Source organism: Scyliorhinus canicula, chromosome 9, assembly GCF_902713615.1.
Source record: "Scyliorhinus canicula chromosome 9, sScyCan1.1, whole genome shotgun sequence".
Lineage (NCBI taxonomy): Eukaryota > Metazoa > Chordata > Chondrichthyes > Carcharhiniformes > Scyliorhinidae > Scyliorhinus > Scyliorhinus canicula.
In genome coordinates this window covers 60,789,495-60,806,390 of record NC_052154.1, presented here as the reverse complement: position 1 = coordinate 60,806,390, position 16,896 = coordinate 60,789,495, and the positions used below count along the sequence as shown (strand labels likewise).

At 49.8% G+C, this 16,896-nt stretch overlaps 1 protein-coding gene across 3 annotated transcripts in view; it reads right to left on the bottom strand.

Annotated features, from left to right (window-relative positions):
* slc12a4 (solute carrier family 12 member 4) overlaps nt 1-16,896 on the bottom strand; it is a 216,504-nt gene that overhangs the window by 16,909 nt on the left and 182,699 nt on the right. For all 3 annotated transcript variants that reach the window (XM_038806749.1, XM_038806750.1, XM_038806748.1), the window contains exons 18-22: nt 15,957-16,152; nt 6,338-6,507; nt 5,356-5,487; nt 5,147-5,254; nt 522-709 (exon numbers count right to left, since the gene is read on the bottom strand). In XM_038806749.1, coding sequence (XP_038662677.1) covers nt 522-709; nt 5,147-5,254; nt 5,356-5,487; nt 6,338-6,507; nt 15,957-16,152 — 794 coding nt within the window. The remainder of the gene's footprint in view (nt 1-521; nt 710-5,146; nt 5,255-5,355; nt 5,488-6,337; nt 6,508-15,956; nt 16,153-16,896) is intronic.

Sequence of the window (16,896 nt, the reverse complement as noted above, 5' to 3'; positions counted from 1 at the left end):
TCTAGAACTTTATATTCAATAATTGAAAGATCAATTCAATGAAGAAAATGTTTAAAATCAAAGTGTTGCATCATGGCGAATGTGACATAATTCCTCAATCTCCATCTGCCCCACTTTAGCAATTACCGATAATTTATAACTGACCTACGAGTCAAAATGACTATTAAGAAATATACTTGTAAGTTTTAAGGAGCATAATTTGACACACTTCTTCCCCCCCCCCTTACTTTTATGGTCAAATGCAATTACGCTGAACTATAGTAACCAAACCTAATACAACAATTAGTCTATGAAATTTGGTCTCACTGTTGAATAATATGCCTATTTTGTTAATAACTTTTAGCCTACTGAAAGTTAACATGTATAATGGTGGGGGGATTTTGTTTCTCTCAATTCTAAAACTGTCAGAAAAAAGTAATTTGCTAATAACAGTAAGCAATGGTTAAATAATACAGCAGGAGGAAACATAACATTTATTATTCGCAGAATGTGGTCCCTCAATAGAGAGGGCTGGCACTTACGGTTTAATACTGATTAATTCTCTGAAACTGTTCGGGGTGGTGGCTCTATTGCGGTGTCTTTCAGATTCACATTTTTCTTTTGTCCACGTCATCTGTATTTTGTCAGGGTAAACATGTACCTCTTCCTCTTCATCAGAGTACACATTTCCTTGATGAATTATTGAATTCCTGTCTTTTACTAACTGAGCCTGGAAGAAAGCAAACGGGATTTCTGAGTAACTGACCAGAAAGTTGGCATATATTGCCTATTCCTAAATGCCTTTGAGAAGGTGGTGGTGAGCTGCCTCTTGAACTGCCGTCGATACACCCACAGTGCCATTTGGGAGGAAGCATCAAGTTCTTGAACCAGCGACAGTGAAAGATCAATGATACAGTAGACTCAGGATGGTATGTGGCTTGGAGGCACATTTGTAGGTGGTAGTATTCCTATGTGCCTGCTTACCTTGTTACTTTAGGTGATAGATTCCATGGGTTTTGGAAAAACTCTTGAAGAAGCTTTGGTGATATGCTCAGTCAGCTTGTAGATGCACGTACTGCAGCCACAGGAGTTAACATTTTAAAAATTTAACAGTGTTGTAAAAAACTATTATGTTCTTTACAGGTGAGGTGCCAATCAAGCATGTTAATTTTGTATTAATTGGATGTTTCATTATATTCAGTTGGTGAGCATTAACTGGGGATTCACTTGTGCTCCTATATATGCAGCAACATAAAACTGTGGTTGCTGGGTTAAGAGGTGTATATTTGCAATGCTGTTGTCTGTAAATAAAAGTCTGTCGAGTGTGTAAAGATTAGGTTCTAGTTTTATCTTTCACTGCCTGTCTTTCTGGAATAGAACATGGAAAGCTTCTTTGTGCTGGATGCTGCCAAACATCTTCAGTGTCATCCAGACATGTGGAGAATGTGCCATCACTCCTGACCTGTGGCTTGTAGATGGTGGAAAGTCCTCAGGGAGTCAGGAGCTGAATCACATGCTGCAGAATTCCCAACCTCTGACATATTCTTGTCGCCATGTATTTTGGTCAATGGAGACTCCCGAAATGGTGATGCCATTGAGTGTTAAGGTGAGATGGCGATACTCTCTCTTACTGGGAATGGTCATTGCTTGGCAATTGTGGAACTTGAACGTTAGTTGCCACTTATCAGTCCAACCCTGAAATTTGCTAAGTGTCTTGTTGCATGTTGGCACAAATAGCTGCAGTCAAGGGAAGGTCACTGATGAAGCAGATGAGTATAGTTGGACATTGCTGCAGTTGTTCCTCGGGGCAATGTCCTGGGCAGAGATGATTGGTCTCCAACAAGTACAACCATTTTTGTGCTGTGAATGATTTTAACCAGTGGATGCCTTCCAGCCTTCCATCACATTGTCGATGGGATGGTAATTAGCTGGATGAGACTTGTCTTGCTTTTTATGGACTAGATATAACTGGACAATTTTTCATTTTGTAGATCTCAAGTGTTTCAGCTATACTGGAAAGGTTAATCTAAAGTGCGCCCAGTTTACCAGCACAAATCACAAGCTGAGAAATTGCTGGAGCCCATAACCGTTGCTGTATCTAGAGAGTGCAGCCGTTCCTCGATATAATTTGGAATGAACTGAATCGGTTGAAGACTGGCATCTATGATGCTGCAGTTCTCAGGAAGAGGTCACAATTCTGCCTGAAGCACTGTGAACTGCAAGGAAGATAGAGTGACATAGGCAAGTTGGGAGAATAGGCGGACAGGTGGAAGATGAAGTTCAATGTGGAGAAATGTGATATGATTCACTTTGGCAGAAAGAACATGGAGACAGCAGAAAACAATGGGTACAATTCTATAGGGGACGAAGGAGCAGAGGGACCTGGATGTATATGAGCATAATTCTGAAGGTAGCAGGGCAACTAGAGAGAATGGCTAATAAAGCATACAGTATCCTCGGGTTTATTAATAGGGGTATACAAGAATGTAATATTGAACTTCTATAACTCACAATTTCTCAGCTGGAGTGTTGCATCCAGTTCTGGGGTCTACACTTTGGAAGGATGTGAAGCCATTGGAAAGAGTGCAGAAAATATACAGGAGAATGGTTCTAGGGATTGGGATCTTCCATTATGAAATTAGATTGGAAAAGTTAGGACTGCTTTCCTTAGAGAAAATAAGTCTGAGAGGAGATACGATAGAGGTATTCAAAACAATAGAACATACAGTGCAGAAGGAGGTCATTCGGCCCATCGAGTCTGCACCGACCCACTTAAGCCCTCACTTCCATCCTATCCTCATAACCCAATAACTTCTCCTAACCTTTTTGGTCACTAAGAGCAAATTATCATGGCCAATCCATCTAACCTGCACGTCTTTGGACTGTGGGAGGAAACCGGAGCACCCGGAGAAAACCCACGTTCAGACAGGGAGAACGTGCAGACTCCGCACAGGCAGTGACCCTGCGGGGTACCGAACCTGGGACTCCGGTGCTATGAAGCCACAGTGCTAGCCATTTGTGCTACCATGCTGCCCCAAAATAATACAAACAGAATTCCTTTATCCCAATTCTCTGGATAATCCTGACCCTCAACATTTAATTCCAGATTTTTATTAGATTCCAGTTTCACCATCTGCCGTACAGGGATGAGGGGTCTGGACAGAGTAAATAAGGAGAAACTGTTCGCCTTTTGTGAAAGGATCAAGGATGTGAGGGAACAGATTTAAAGTAATAACTATAAGAAGCAATAGTGATAAGAGGAAAAACCTTTTCACACACGTGAGCGGTTAGGGTGTGGAATGCTCTGCCTCAGTGTGTGGTGGAGGCAGGTTCAATTCAAGTAGGGAATTGGACTCTTATCTGAAAGGGAAGAATGTGTAGGGTTCCAGGGAGGTGGCAGGAGAATGGTACTAGGTGAGTTGCTCATTCGGAAAGCCGGTGCACACACGATGGGCCAAATGGCCTTGTTTAGCATCGTACAAATTCTGTAATTGTGAATGTGGTTGAAACCAGTTGGGCAGAGTCACAGAGGGCGTGTGTAGCGGGGTGTTTCTTGGCACTGCTATGCAGAGAACAACCCCGCTATCTAAAGGGACTCTGACTTTTTGTTGCCTCGCAAGTAACACCCTGTCAAGGCCACAATTACCTCATGTACTGCATTGACAAGCTTAGCTAGCCAGTGTAGGAAGAGCATTTGTGGATTGGGGGCCATTTTTAAACAGCACCCCGATCTTTTGATTCCCCTCTGCTCCCCCACCGTGGCTTTCAGATCCACAACTGCCCCAACATACTAGTTAGGGGGTCTTTGAGCTTCCCCCCTCACCCCACCTCAAGGCAGAGTACCCCTTGGCCCGATCCCTGACATGGGCAACCTGGCACCTGGGCATTGTCAGCCTCAGTGTCACAAGGGGAAAATGGCACGGCCAGGGTGGCATTTCCAGGTTATTTGGGCAGCAGTGCCAAGGTGCCAGGCTGGCAGTGCCCAGAGTCCGAACACCCGGGGGCCTCCAAAGCCTGGGCGACTCCCCCAAGTGCCATTACGCCTGGTCACATTTGTGTGGACCAGTGCTAATTGACGGCATGATGATGTTTCCCAGGTGAGGCAGTTAGTTCCCGGGCCTCGGGAGAATACGGCACCGACATATTAAATGAGCTTAATGGCTCACTTAGATATGTTAATCTGGATATCGCCCAGCGATGGCTAGATCCAGATCGTGACATCTCCCGAGATTTCATTAAACCTCACGAGGCATGCAGAGTTCCATGAATCTTGCGAGAAGCCTTACATGAGATTAACTGGCCTCGCCGCATCACCAAGTCTGGCGCACTAGTTCAATAAATTGTGCCTCTTGTCTTTTATACACATATGTTGGGCTCCTTCACCATTGAGGATGAGAACTGTCATGAAGCTGTCCCCCCCCGCACCCTTTACATATTTAATTGTCCACCACCATTCACGACTGAATTGGCAGGGCTGCAGCGCTTTGATCTGACCCCATGGTTGTGGGATTGCTGAGCTCTCTCTACAGCAGGTTGCTTCTGCTGTTGGTCATGCACTTAGTCCTGTTGTAGTTCACCAGGTTGGCACCTCATTTTCAGGACTGTCTGGCACTGCTTTTGATGTGCTTTTCCACATTCCATCAACCAAGGTTAGTGCCCTGGGTTGGGCATAATGGTAGAATGTGAGATATACCTGGCCATGAGGTTACAGATTTTGATAGATTAAAATTATGCCGATGATGTCTGTGCAATCATTAATCCTAACAATATTGTTATGGGCATATGCATTATGCAGATTGATGATACGGATATCAAGAAGCTGGTTCCTTCGCCACCTGCCTCAGGCCCAGTGTGGCAGCTATGTACCTCAGGTCAGTTGTGGTGTTACCAATTTACTCTTGGTGATGAACATTGAAGTCCCTCACCCAGAGTACATCCTGGTTTCTTGCTATCCTCAGTGCTTCTTGAATGGAAGTTTCAAGATACTTTTTTAAAAGTTTTTTTAAAAAGCTGGTTTGAAAACCTGACTCGTGGAACAAAACGGTATTTAATAAACACAGTTTGAGAATACTTATTTCTAATTTAGGTTAGTCTGCTGGAACAACTAATTTGATGATCATAAAATCTGTGGAGATTTAGCGTGATTAATAAAGTTATTGCAGCTCACCTCTCTCTCTCTCTCAGTCTTGGATAGTCTCATTTGTCTTAACATCTGTGACCGTTGCTCCATCATGAGAGTCCTTTCATATGTATAGGCTGAAATATCACTGCCATGCTGAGGACAGAATTTGATGCTTTTATTGTAAGAAAGTATTTAAAAAAAAATGAAAACCATGTGTGTTGCTCCAAACCTATCCTACTAAGCTCACTTCTCACCATTTCAACGACTTCAACTTCTGCTTCAATGCGCAGGTGATAAAGAAAAGTTGCAAGATCCTTTTTCATTTGAATACTGTTGTCATCCATTTGGGCTACAGTAAAAATGCGCATCTTGCATTTTTTCCAGACCTGTACAGAATTTCAATCAAGATAGCTTTTATTTTTGTGTTGCTATTGAAACAAAAATCCAGTATAAAATAAGACATCACGGACACTACGTCCATCAACTGGCCTAAATTCTGACAGAAAGGAGGACACAAATTTCATTTCCCATCAATCCAGCACCCTATGTATCAACCATTCCTGACCTTTGCAACTGTACAATTAAATTAAACATCAATTCCTTATATCATAAATACATATCTGATATAATTTTAAAAATAAAGTAACGATGATTGGTTGTCTTGTTATAGAGTCTGGATTTTGTTTATTGTCACGTGTCCCAAGGTACAGTGAAAAGTTTTTTTCTGCGAGCAGCTCAACAGATCATTAAGTACTTGAAAAGAAAAGGAAACAAAAGAAAATAAATAATAGGGCAACACAAGGTCGAACGATTGTAAGATAAGTAAAAAGGGGATCTGTTAGGGAGAGCTCGCAGAGAGTCGCCATGTTCCGGCGCCATCTTGTAATCTGTATGCAAGTCTGTTGCAATGTGCCCTAATTTCAATATTTTTCTTCATGAAACAACTTCATGTTGTTTTATAAACCTCAGATTTACTGTGTTTACGCTAGGAGGGAAGAAATAAAAAATGAGGCACTATATATTCCAAATTGGCATGCATATTATTACATTTCTCAGAGAAAGTGGCAGCTTTCTGAATCAGTGAATTACAACTTGGACACCATCAGAAGCTAGGAAAAGTTCATAATTGCAGATTTTATATAATCTATTGGGTCTTTTTCTAGCTGTAGTCTTTTATATTTCCTTTATCTGTATATGCACTACAAGATCTTTATATTTCATGGATGTGGTTCATACCTTGTGTTGCCGAAGAAGAAATGGAAGCAGCATCAACATGCCGCCATCATGCACAATCCACCAAACATCAATGTGGCCTTCAGTGAAGCGTTCGTGGTTACTTGGGTAGAAAGAAACATTTTTTGGCACCAATAGAGCGAGGTGACCAGCTGTGGTGACTCTCACAGTATCTGCAAAGTAAACATCAGTGTTACTAATGTTGAGATTGCTTAGGTTACCGAACAAACCTGAGGGCTGAATTAGCGATAGAAATCTATTGAGTTACATAGGCACTCCTATATCAGATGTCTGGAATATACAGTCATACTAAAATATGCTTGTAATCCAAAAAAAAAAATCTCACAGAACATTATGAGATCAGCTGACTTGGATTAGCAACACAGGAAATCCTTAAAATATGAATTTGTTTTGGTGAATAATCTTTTAACTACCATATTCTTTCTATTTAACTGCGAAGGGGACAATAGCCATACTTAGTTGGCCATGCAGTGGTTATAGATAGAAAGCAGACTGTGGTTGTCATCAATTGGCTAGCACAAATACACTGTATACATCACAGCCATTTCTGTGATACATAATTCATATTTTCCATTAACTTGATATTGTACACAACCCAATCTTTCAACGACATTTGTGATCCTCCCTTCTCCAGTTGATACACTTACTGAAAATTGCTTGTTGACAAATGTTGCGTGGAATGATCTCGTCTAGAAATGAATCAACGGAACTGCTGATGACTTAGCCAGAACTAGGATTTATTAATGTACACATGGTAAGGTAACGCTCAAATACAGACCAAGTTATCATAGAGTTACACTAGACTCTCCTGGAACTACCCTTATGCACAACTGTTTTCACATGCACCTTAAACCTTCTGGCAGTAGCTAGGTGTCCTCCGACTTCGGGACTGGTTTAGCATAGTGGGCTAAATAGCTGGCTTGTAATACAGAGCAATGACAGCAGTGCGGGTTCAATTCCCGTACCAGCCTCCCCGAGCAGGTGCCGGAATGTGGCGACTAGCTTTTCACAGTAACTTCATTGAAGCCAACTTGTGACAATAAGCAATTATTATTATATCTGATGCCACCTGCTGGTGGGGGGTCACACTGCTGAGTATATGGCCACCTGCTGGTGGGAGGTCACACTGCTGAGTACATGTAATATCTATAGGCATACCACCACAACAAAGATCAAGACAATTGCTGTTGGCCTATATGAGGAAAGGCTTTTAGATATTTTAAAGGTTGCTTCATATTTCTAAGTGTAGTTACAGACAAAATGATCCTTCCCTCTCACTGACTGCATGTCCGCCTCCTCCTCATACGAGGTCGCATGTCCCCCCCACTGCTGTGCCAGGTTGTGGGACGGCACACCAGACCATCACAAAGCACGATATCCTATGGGGGGTGCATTTCAGTGCACTACCAGAGGGTCCAGGCATCGGAATCACATTTTGAGCAGACCAATGCATCACTCAATGACAGCATTGATGGCAATATGGGCCTCGTTATATCGGGTCTCCGCCTTGGTCTCCGGCATCCGTGCTGGCGCCATCAGCCAGGACCACAGCAGGTACCTTTTATTCCCCAAGAGCCAACCCGTCAGCCTCGGATGGACCATGAAGACGGCGTTCAGAGTGTTCCAGGATTTAGCTATCATGCATGCTTCCTGGGAAATGTGCACACATGTGAATGATCCCGATGCGGTGGTCACACACGAGATGAACATTCAGGGAGTGGAACTCTTCCTGTTAATGAAGGGCACTCCATGATGCCTCAGTGCGCGAAGGGCAACATCCGTGCCACCAATTACCTCCCGGACCTGGGGCATCCCAGCAGTGTCAGACAAGCCTGCAGCCCGCCCATCTTTGTGAGCTTGGTCCAGCTCAAAGTTGATCTAGTCAGCTGCCCAGTTTACAGGGAATCCATGACCTCATGGATGCACTTGTGGGCTGTTGCTTGTGATACAAATCCTTCCTTGAGCCCTGGAAAGAACAGGTGCCATATAACTTCAAGGCTGCGGTGACCTTCACAGCCACCGACAGCGGGTGTCCTCTTCCTCCACGGAGTGCCAAGTCTGCGAGGCATGGCACAGGCGCCACATTGTCTTTTTGTGGAGACAGAATCCCCTGCGACACATGCTGTCTGACATCTCCTCAAAAGATCAACGACGCCTGTGCGCCTTGGCCCATTGCAGGCAACTCGTCTGGGTTCCTGCATGGCCTGATGGGCGGCTGGATCTTCAGGGTGTGCGACGGACCCTTGCACATGGGGTGCTGCCTGCAGCCTGCATTGACGCTGCTGCCTTATCCAGCTTCTGGACCTGGGCTGCCACCATCACCGCGAAGGGCATCCTCTGCGGGATTGAAACCACTATCCATTTTGGTATCTGTAAAGAATAAGAGGAGTAAAACCGACAATCATTTAGGGCTTCCATCCCAGGACCCAAAAATTACCCAAGCCTCCCCCACCCTGGAGTGTCCCGCCTTCTTTCAGCGTGCCATCCACCAAGCCAGTTGTGCTGGAAAATCTCATTCGCCCCTGGCCACAGCAGGAGTCCCTAGACAGAAGACCCCTGCCAGGAACATTAGGGCTCAGGCGCCCTCCCCTGACCCACATATTTACCCCTATGGTCACGGGGATATCCCCAGTGCTGAAGCCCAGCTCTTGAGTGTTTGACTGCTGGTTGATGCCTCTATGGTGCTGACGCTTCTAAAAGTTAGACAAATTGTTCAGGGTTCAAAGTTTGATTGAAATGCGATGCAATAATCATCGTGAGAGACATGGCACTTGTACCCATGAGGGTGCACTTGAGAGCTGTGAAGTGCTCTCACAACTAACAAGGCCAACTGTTTATTAGCAATATCCTTCAGCTGTGAAGTTAGAGGCTGCTCTCAGCCAAGGGATGACCTTTAGCATAAACTAAGAACAGGGCCCTGTCCAGGAAGTGTTTGGTAGGATAGACAGGCAGTAGCTGTAGTTACCCGTTATGGGTAGCCACAATATTTAAAGAGGGCTTGAAGGCATCACAAACAATACCCCCCCCCCCCCCCCCCCCCCCACGGGTAACCGCCGATTTTGAACACTTCAGCCCAACCCCGAGGGGTCCCTTGAGCTGCATGCCGGAAAATGGAAATGACTACTCACCTCCTCAGTTCCCCTCAGCAGCCACTGCGCCAGCTTCATGTTTTTAAAAAGGAATACTAAATGATGCCAGCGAGATTTCTTGCTGGGGAGCCAGTTAATTCCTGGGAAGCTGTTACATTCGATTCCAGTCTTGCGAATGAGATGGAAATTGTTGCTAATGGTGGCCAATGATATGCACACCATGGGCGGGATTCTCCGTTGCCCGTCGTAACGCGGGTTTCCAGCAAGAAAAATCAGTGTTAATCAATCTCCATTCCCAGAGGGGCCAGCAGCTGACTGACGCGATACGCGTCAGTTTCACCAGCTGCGGAAGTGGTGAGACCCAGCGTATTTTGGAGGAGGAGGAGGAGAGAGACAGACCCGGCATTGGGGGGGGGGGGGGGGGGGGGGGGCGACGACAGACCCGGCATTGGGGCGGGGGGGGGGGACAGACCCGGCATTGGGGGGGGGGGGGGGGAACAGGACAGACCCAGCATTGGGGGGGGGGGCAGACCCGGCATTGGGGGGGGGGGGGGGGGGGGACAGACGGGGGGGGGGACGGACAGACCCGGCATTTGGGGGGGAGGGGGGGACAGACCCGGCATTGGGGGGGGGGGGGGGACAGACCCGGCATTGGGGGGGGGGGGACAGATCCGGCATTGGGGGGGGGGGACAGACCCGGCATTGGGGGGACGGGGGACAGACCCGGCATTGGGGGGGGGGGGGGACAGACCCGGCATTGGGGGGGGGGGACAGACCCGGCATTGTGGGGGGGGGGACAGACCCGGCATTGGGGGGGGGACAGACCCGGCATTGGGGGGGGGGGGACAGACCCGGCATTGGGGGGGGGGGGGGACACAGACCCGGCATTGGGGGGGGGGACACAGACCCGGCATTGGGGGGGGGGGACCAGACCCGGCATTGGGGGGGGGGGGACAGACCCGGCATTGGGGGGGGGGGGACAGACCCGGCATTGGGGGGGGGGGGACGACAGACCCGGCATTGCGGGGGGACAGACCCGGCATTGGAGGGGGGGGAAGACAGACCCGGCATTGGGGGGGGGGGGGGGACAGACCCGGCATTGGGGGGGGGGGGGGGGGGGGACAGACCAGCATTGGGGGGGGGGGGAACAGACCCGGCATTGGGGGGGGGGGGGGGACAGACCCGGCATTGGGGGGGCGGGGGGGGACAGACCCGGCATTGGGGGGGGGGGGGGGGACAGACCGGCATTTGGGGGGGGGGGCAGACCCGCATTTGGGGGGGGGGGAGGGGAACAGACCCGGCATTTGGGGGGGGGGGGGAGCAGACCCGGCATGGGGGGGGGGGGAACAGACCCGGCATTGGGGGAGGCGGGGGGACAGACCCGGCATTGGGGGGGGGGGGCAGCCGCATCCCCCCCCACCTCAACGGCGGGTCTCCCCCCCCCTCAACGCCGGGTCTCCCCCCCCCTCAACGCCGGGTCTCCCCCCCCCCCCTCAACGCCGGGTCTCCCCCCCCCCTCAACGCCGGTCTCCCCCCCCCCCCCTCAACGCCGGGTCTCCCCCCCCCCCCTCAACGCTGGGTCTCCCCCCCCCCCAACGCCGGGTCTCTCCCCCCCCCTCAACGCCGGGTCTCTCCCCCCCCCCTCCTCAACGCCGGGTCCCCCCCCCTCAACGCCGGGTCCCCCCCCCCTCAACGCCGGGTCCCCCCCCCCCTCAACGCCGGGTCCCCCCCCCCACCGCCGGGTCCCCCCCCCCTCAACGCCGGGTCTCCCCCCCCCCCCCCTCAACGCCGGTACCCACACCCCGTCCCCCTCCCTCTGAAGGCCGGTACCCACACACCCCCCCCCCTCTCCTCCTCCCCCCCCTCTCCTCCTCCTCCCCCCCTTCCTTCCTCCCCCCCTTCCTTCCTCCCCCCCTTCCTTCCTCCCCCCCCTTCCTGCCTCCCCCCCCCTTCCTTCCTTCCCCCCTTCCTTCCTCCGTTAGTGGGGGGGGGGGGGTGCGGCGTTGGAGGGGGGTAGGGGTGGTGAAGGGGGTAGGGGTGGTGAGGGGGGGTTGGGGTAGGGGCAGCGGCGTGCAGAGAGGGGGGCGACTGATGCCCGGGGCCAACGCACCGTCGCCCCCCCTCTGCACGCAGCTGCCCCTACCCCAACCCCCTCCCCTCACCACCCCTACCCCCTTCACCACCCCTACCCCCCTCCAACGCCGCACCCCCCCCACCCACGCCGCACCCCCCCACCCCCCACTAACGCCGCACCCCCCCCCCACTAACGGAGGAAGGAAGGGGGGGGGGGACGGAGGAAGGAAGGGGGGGGGAACGGAGGAAGGAAGGGGGGGGACGGAGGAAGGAAGGGGGGGGACGGAGGAAGGAAGGGGGGGAGGAAGGAAGGGGGGGAGGAAGGAAGGGGGGGAGGAAGGAAGGGGGGGACGGAGGAAGGAAGGGGGGGGGACGGAGGAAGGAAGGGGGGGGGGACGGAGGAAGGAAGGGGGGGAGGAAGGAAGGGGGGGGACGGAGGAAGGAAGGGGGGGGACGGAGGAAGGAAGGGGGGGACGGAGGAAGGAAGGGGGGGAGGAGGAAGGAAGGGGGGGGAGGAGGAGAGGGGGGGGGGTTGTGGGTACCGGCCTTCAGAGGGAGGGGGACGGGGTGTGGGTACCGGCGTTGAGGGGGGGGGGAGGAAGCCCGGCGTTGAGGGGGGGGGGGGGGGACCGGCGTTGAGGGGGGGGGGGGGGGAGACCCGGCATTGAGGGGGGGGGAGACCCGGCGTTGAGGGGGGGGGGGACCCGGCGTTGAGGGGGGGGGGACCCGGCGTTAAGGGGGGGGGTTGCGGCGTTGCGAGAGATGGGGGGCGGCGTTGGAGGGGGGTAGGGGTGGTGGGGAGGGGGGTAGGGGTGGTGGGGAGGGGGGGTAGGGGTGGTGGGGAGGGGGGTAGGGGTGGTGGGGAGGGGGGTAGGGGTGGTGGGGAGGGGGTGGTTGGGGTAGGGGGCAGCGGCGTACAGAGGGGGGGGCGACGGTGCGTTGGCCCCGGGCATCCGTAGCCCCCCCTCTCTGCACGCCGCTGCCCCCAAACCCCCCCCCCGATGCCGCAACCCCCCGATGGCCGCAACCCCCCCGATGGCCGCACCCCACCCCCCCGATGGCCGCACCCCACCCCCCCGATGGCCGCACCCCACCCCCCCGATGGCCGCACCCCACCCCCCCGATGGCCGCAACCCCCCGATGGCCGCACCCCACCCCCCCGATGGCCGCAACCCCCCGATGGCCGCACCCCACCCCCCCGATGGCCGCACCCCACCCCCCCGATTGCCGCAACCCCCCGATGGCCGCAACCCACCCCCCCGATGGCCGCAACCCACCCCCCCGATGGGCGCAACCCACCCCCCCGATGGGCGCAACCCCCCGATGGCCGCAACCCACCCCCCCGATGGCCGCAACCCCCCGATGGCCGCAACCCCCCCGATGGCCGCAACCCACCCCCCCGATGCCGCAACCCACCCCCCCGATGGCCGCAACCCCCCGATGGCCGCAACCCGATGGCCGCAACCCACCCCCCCGATGCCGCAACACACCCCCCCATGCCGCAACCCACCCCCCCCGATGCCGCAACCCACCCCCCCGATGCCGCAACCCACCCCCCCCCATGTCGCAACCCCCCCCCCCCCATGCCGCAACCCACCCCCCGACACTGAACGGCGTCAACCATCATCAATGGTTGACGCCGTATTAAAGCAACTGTGATTCACGTCGGCGGGACTTCGGCCCATCCGGGCCGGAGATTTGTGGACTCTAAAAATATAATGAAATCCCGCCGGCGCCAGCTGTTTTCAGAGGCTGCCGGCGGGATTTGCACAACGTCGGTTTTTGGCCGGTGGGAGATTTAAAAACCCTGCGGGAGCGGGATTAACGCCGCTGCCCGCCGATTCTCCGACCCTGCGTGGGGTCGGAGAATCCCGCCCCATATTTGGGTGTGATCCAGAAATCGCCATCGAGAGTGGGCCAGTTAGATAGCAAATGGATTCTCGCCCGGCGTGATTCTCAATTTTGCCCATTCCCACTATTTATCCAGCGAGCCCGGATCTGCGCCGGGCGTAACGCGGTGGTTAAAGTGCGCCTCATATTTAAGAGGGTGGACATTTACCCGTAGCCAGTTCTCTCCGGTTTTGGGGCAAATTCATCCTCAAATTTATACCTGCCTTCTCCCTCGGGGAAGTCTTTCATATTTATTTCATAACATTGCTCTCCTCCAAAACCAACAAATTTTGGGAATTCTCTGTACTGGGTTATAGCTGTTGGAGAAAACACTCTCTGCACCATAGAATTATAGAATTTCTATAGTGTGGAAGGAGGCCATCGGACCAATCGAGTCTGTACCAACCCGCCAAAAGAGCACCCCACCCGAGGCCCACTCCACCGCCCCATCCCCACAATCCCACCTCACCTTTGGACACCTTTGGGCAATTGAGCATGGCCAATCCACCTAACCTGTACATCTTTGGACCATCTGACAACAAGTTCAAGGGGATAACTTGACATGTTTGGCAATAGGACAAAGTGGAAATTTGGGCATGTGCGATTTCATTTTTGTGGTAAGAATTGAAGAGTGAAAAACAGGCACACTTTCCAACTAGTGCTGCAAAATGATATTCAACAGTTACAAATTATTTTTTAGCATCCATTACATTTTATTATCAAGTTTCATAAGGATATTTCTTTCACTTTTCGGTCACCATGTCCTAATAGTAGCCATAAAATATGGATTACTAGTTACCCAGTAAGTGGCCGAGGTCCCAATTTAGGGATTATTAGGAATCTGAGTGTAGATTCCAATAGTTTTATTGTTCAAGTTTCTATTTGAACTAATTTGCATAAACATTCAAAATTTAGCAGGATCCAATACAAATGTGCAGTGCTTTTGAAAATATTTTTTATTTTAATATTGCTAGGTATACACAAGGATGGTAACCCGGTGCAGGTTTAAAAAAAAAAGAAATAAGGAAACAACTTTGAGAAACGATAAAGAACCTAGTTTAAGAATATTAAAAATCGGAGAAGGCCAGTCAGCCCCTCGAGCCTGCACTGCCATTCAATAAGATTGTGGGTGATCTGATCAAGGCTGCGACTTCACTTTCCTACCTGTTTCCCACAAAACCTCAAGATGAAAAACTGTCAAAATCAGCCTTGAACATATTTAATGATCCAGCCTCCATTGCCTTCTAAGATAGAGAATTCCATAGACTAGTGACCTGCAGAGATTATAGAACAAAGTGATCTAGGGGAACAGGTTCATAGCTCCTTGAAAGTAGAGTCACAGATGGACAGGGTCGTGAAGAAGGCATTTGACATGCTTGGTTTCTTTGGTCAGAACACTGAATACAGGAGTTTGGACGTCTTGCTGAAGTTGTACAAGACATTGATAAGGCAACACTTGGAATACCGTGTACAGTTCTGATCACCTACTATAGAAAGGATATTGTTAAACTAGAGAGAGTGCAGAAGAGATTTACGAGGATGCTACCAGGACTTGATAGTATAGTTATAAGGAGAGGCTGGATAGACTGGGACTTTTCCCCCCGGAGCTTAGGAGGCTTAGGGGTGATCTTATAGAAATCTATAAAATAATGAGGAGCATAGATAAGGTAGATAGTTAACATCTTTTCCCAAAGGTCGGGGAGTCTAAAATTAGAGGGCATAGGTTTAAGTTGAGAGGGGAGAGACACAAAAGGATCCAGGGGGCAATTGTTTCACACAAGAGGGTGGTGAGTGTCTGGAACAAGCTGCCAGAGGCAATAGTAGAGGCAGGTACTATTTTTGTTTTCAAAAAGCATTTAGACAGTTATATGGGAAAGATGGGCATAGAGGGATATGGGCACGATGCGGGCAATTGGGATTAACTTAGTAGTGAAAACTGGACGGCACGGACAACTTGGGCGTAGGGCCTGTTTTCACGCTGTAAACCTCTATGACTCTATAATAAATTCCTACTGCATCTCAATGGGAGGTCCCTTATCTGAAACTACGTGACCTAGTTCTCGATTCTCCCACATAGGGAAACGTCCTTTTAGCATTTATCCTGTCAAGTTCCCCAAGAATCTTGTGTTTGAATTATTTGACTTTTTTAGCAAATCAAATACTTTTAAATATTTAAACTTTTAGAAGATAAATTTCCTTGCACTTAAAAAACGAAATTTTTGCAGCCTCTTCGCAGAGCTGCAAAGGGGTGCAGTAAGCAGAAACTTGCCATGCTAATTCATTCTATTTTTGTGGGAAGTGTCAGCTTCCCCACAAAATGTTTGTACTCCGGAGCATAAGATGGCAGAAATGGAATCTGGGAAATATATAATTTCCATTTTGAAATCTCTCCATCCTTTGAACGGAGTTGAAACTCTACCCTTTTCTGTCAAAGAATGCAGAATATTCAAATAGGTGAAATTATTATTACAAATCAAAGGGAAAATTCTATAATTTGGATGATATTTAAATATATTGCATCAAGAAAATTAAGAGGCTACTAATCTTACCTATGAATGTTTTCCAAGCCCTGGGATCTTCACTCTGTCTCCAGCCATAAGGCCAACCCATAACAACCGAGTTATGCTTCATTCCACCAAGTCCACATGATTGAATTAAATGTGCAATGCCCTCTCGCACCTTTGAAGAAACTACAATCTGGCAAAATCCTTTGACCTTTTCAATTGCCATCATATTTTTGATTGTCTAGATTGAGAAGTGAATGATAATTGAGAAGGATAATTGATTTCAATGGTCAAATAATTCATATAAACCTCGTTATAAATGTTAATTGTTGCTTCGATATTCTATTGAGCTCTGAATGAACTTTGTTACGACACCCTGGGCTAGCGCACGGTCAATTCCAGTCCCACTTGACCCGGATCGCATCACAATTGAAATTAATTAACTCTTAGAAAATACCCAAAGTCTTTGGTCTCTGACTGCCCAATAATTACAGTCACTAGGTTTGTAAATTTAAACACGATTATTTTTTATTAATAACAATAACTGTGAGTAAAAAGGCAGCAAATACAACTACTATCTAGTTTCTAAACCCCCTCTTTAACTCGCCCTACCCTCTATACATGCACACACACACACAAGACTAACATACAGAGGGGAAAGAGGGGTGTAAAGAAAAATAATAATAAAGAAAAATAATACTCTGCAACAGGAGAGCCTAATCAACTTTCCATGGCATTCAACGGCATTAATATCACCAAATTGCTCATCCATCAGCATCCTGGGAATTACCACTGACCAGCCAAATAAACACTGTGGCTACGAGAACAGGTCAGAGGATAGGCACTCTGCAGCAATTGATCCTTGTTGCCCCAAAGCCTATCATCTACGAGGCACAAGTAACTTATTTTTAAAAAAGTTATGTTCCAAAGCATCTTGTTCTATGAAAATTCAAATTCTGTTGAAAGCCTAAAACATTTTTATTCT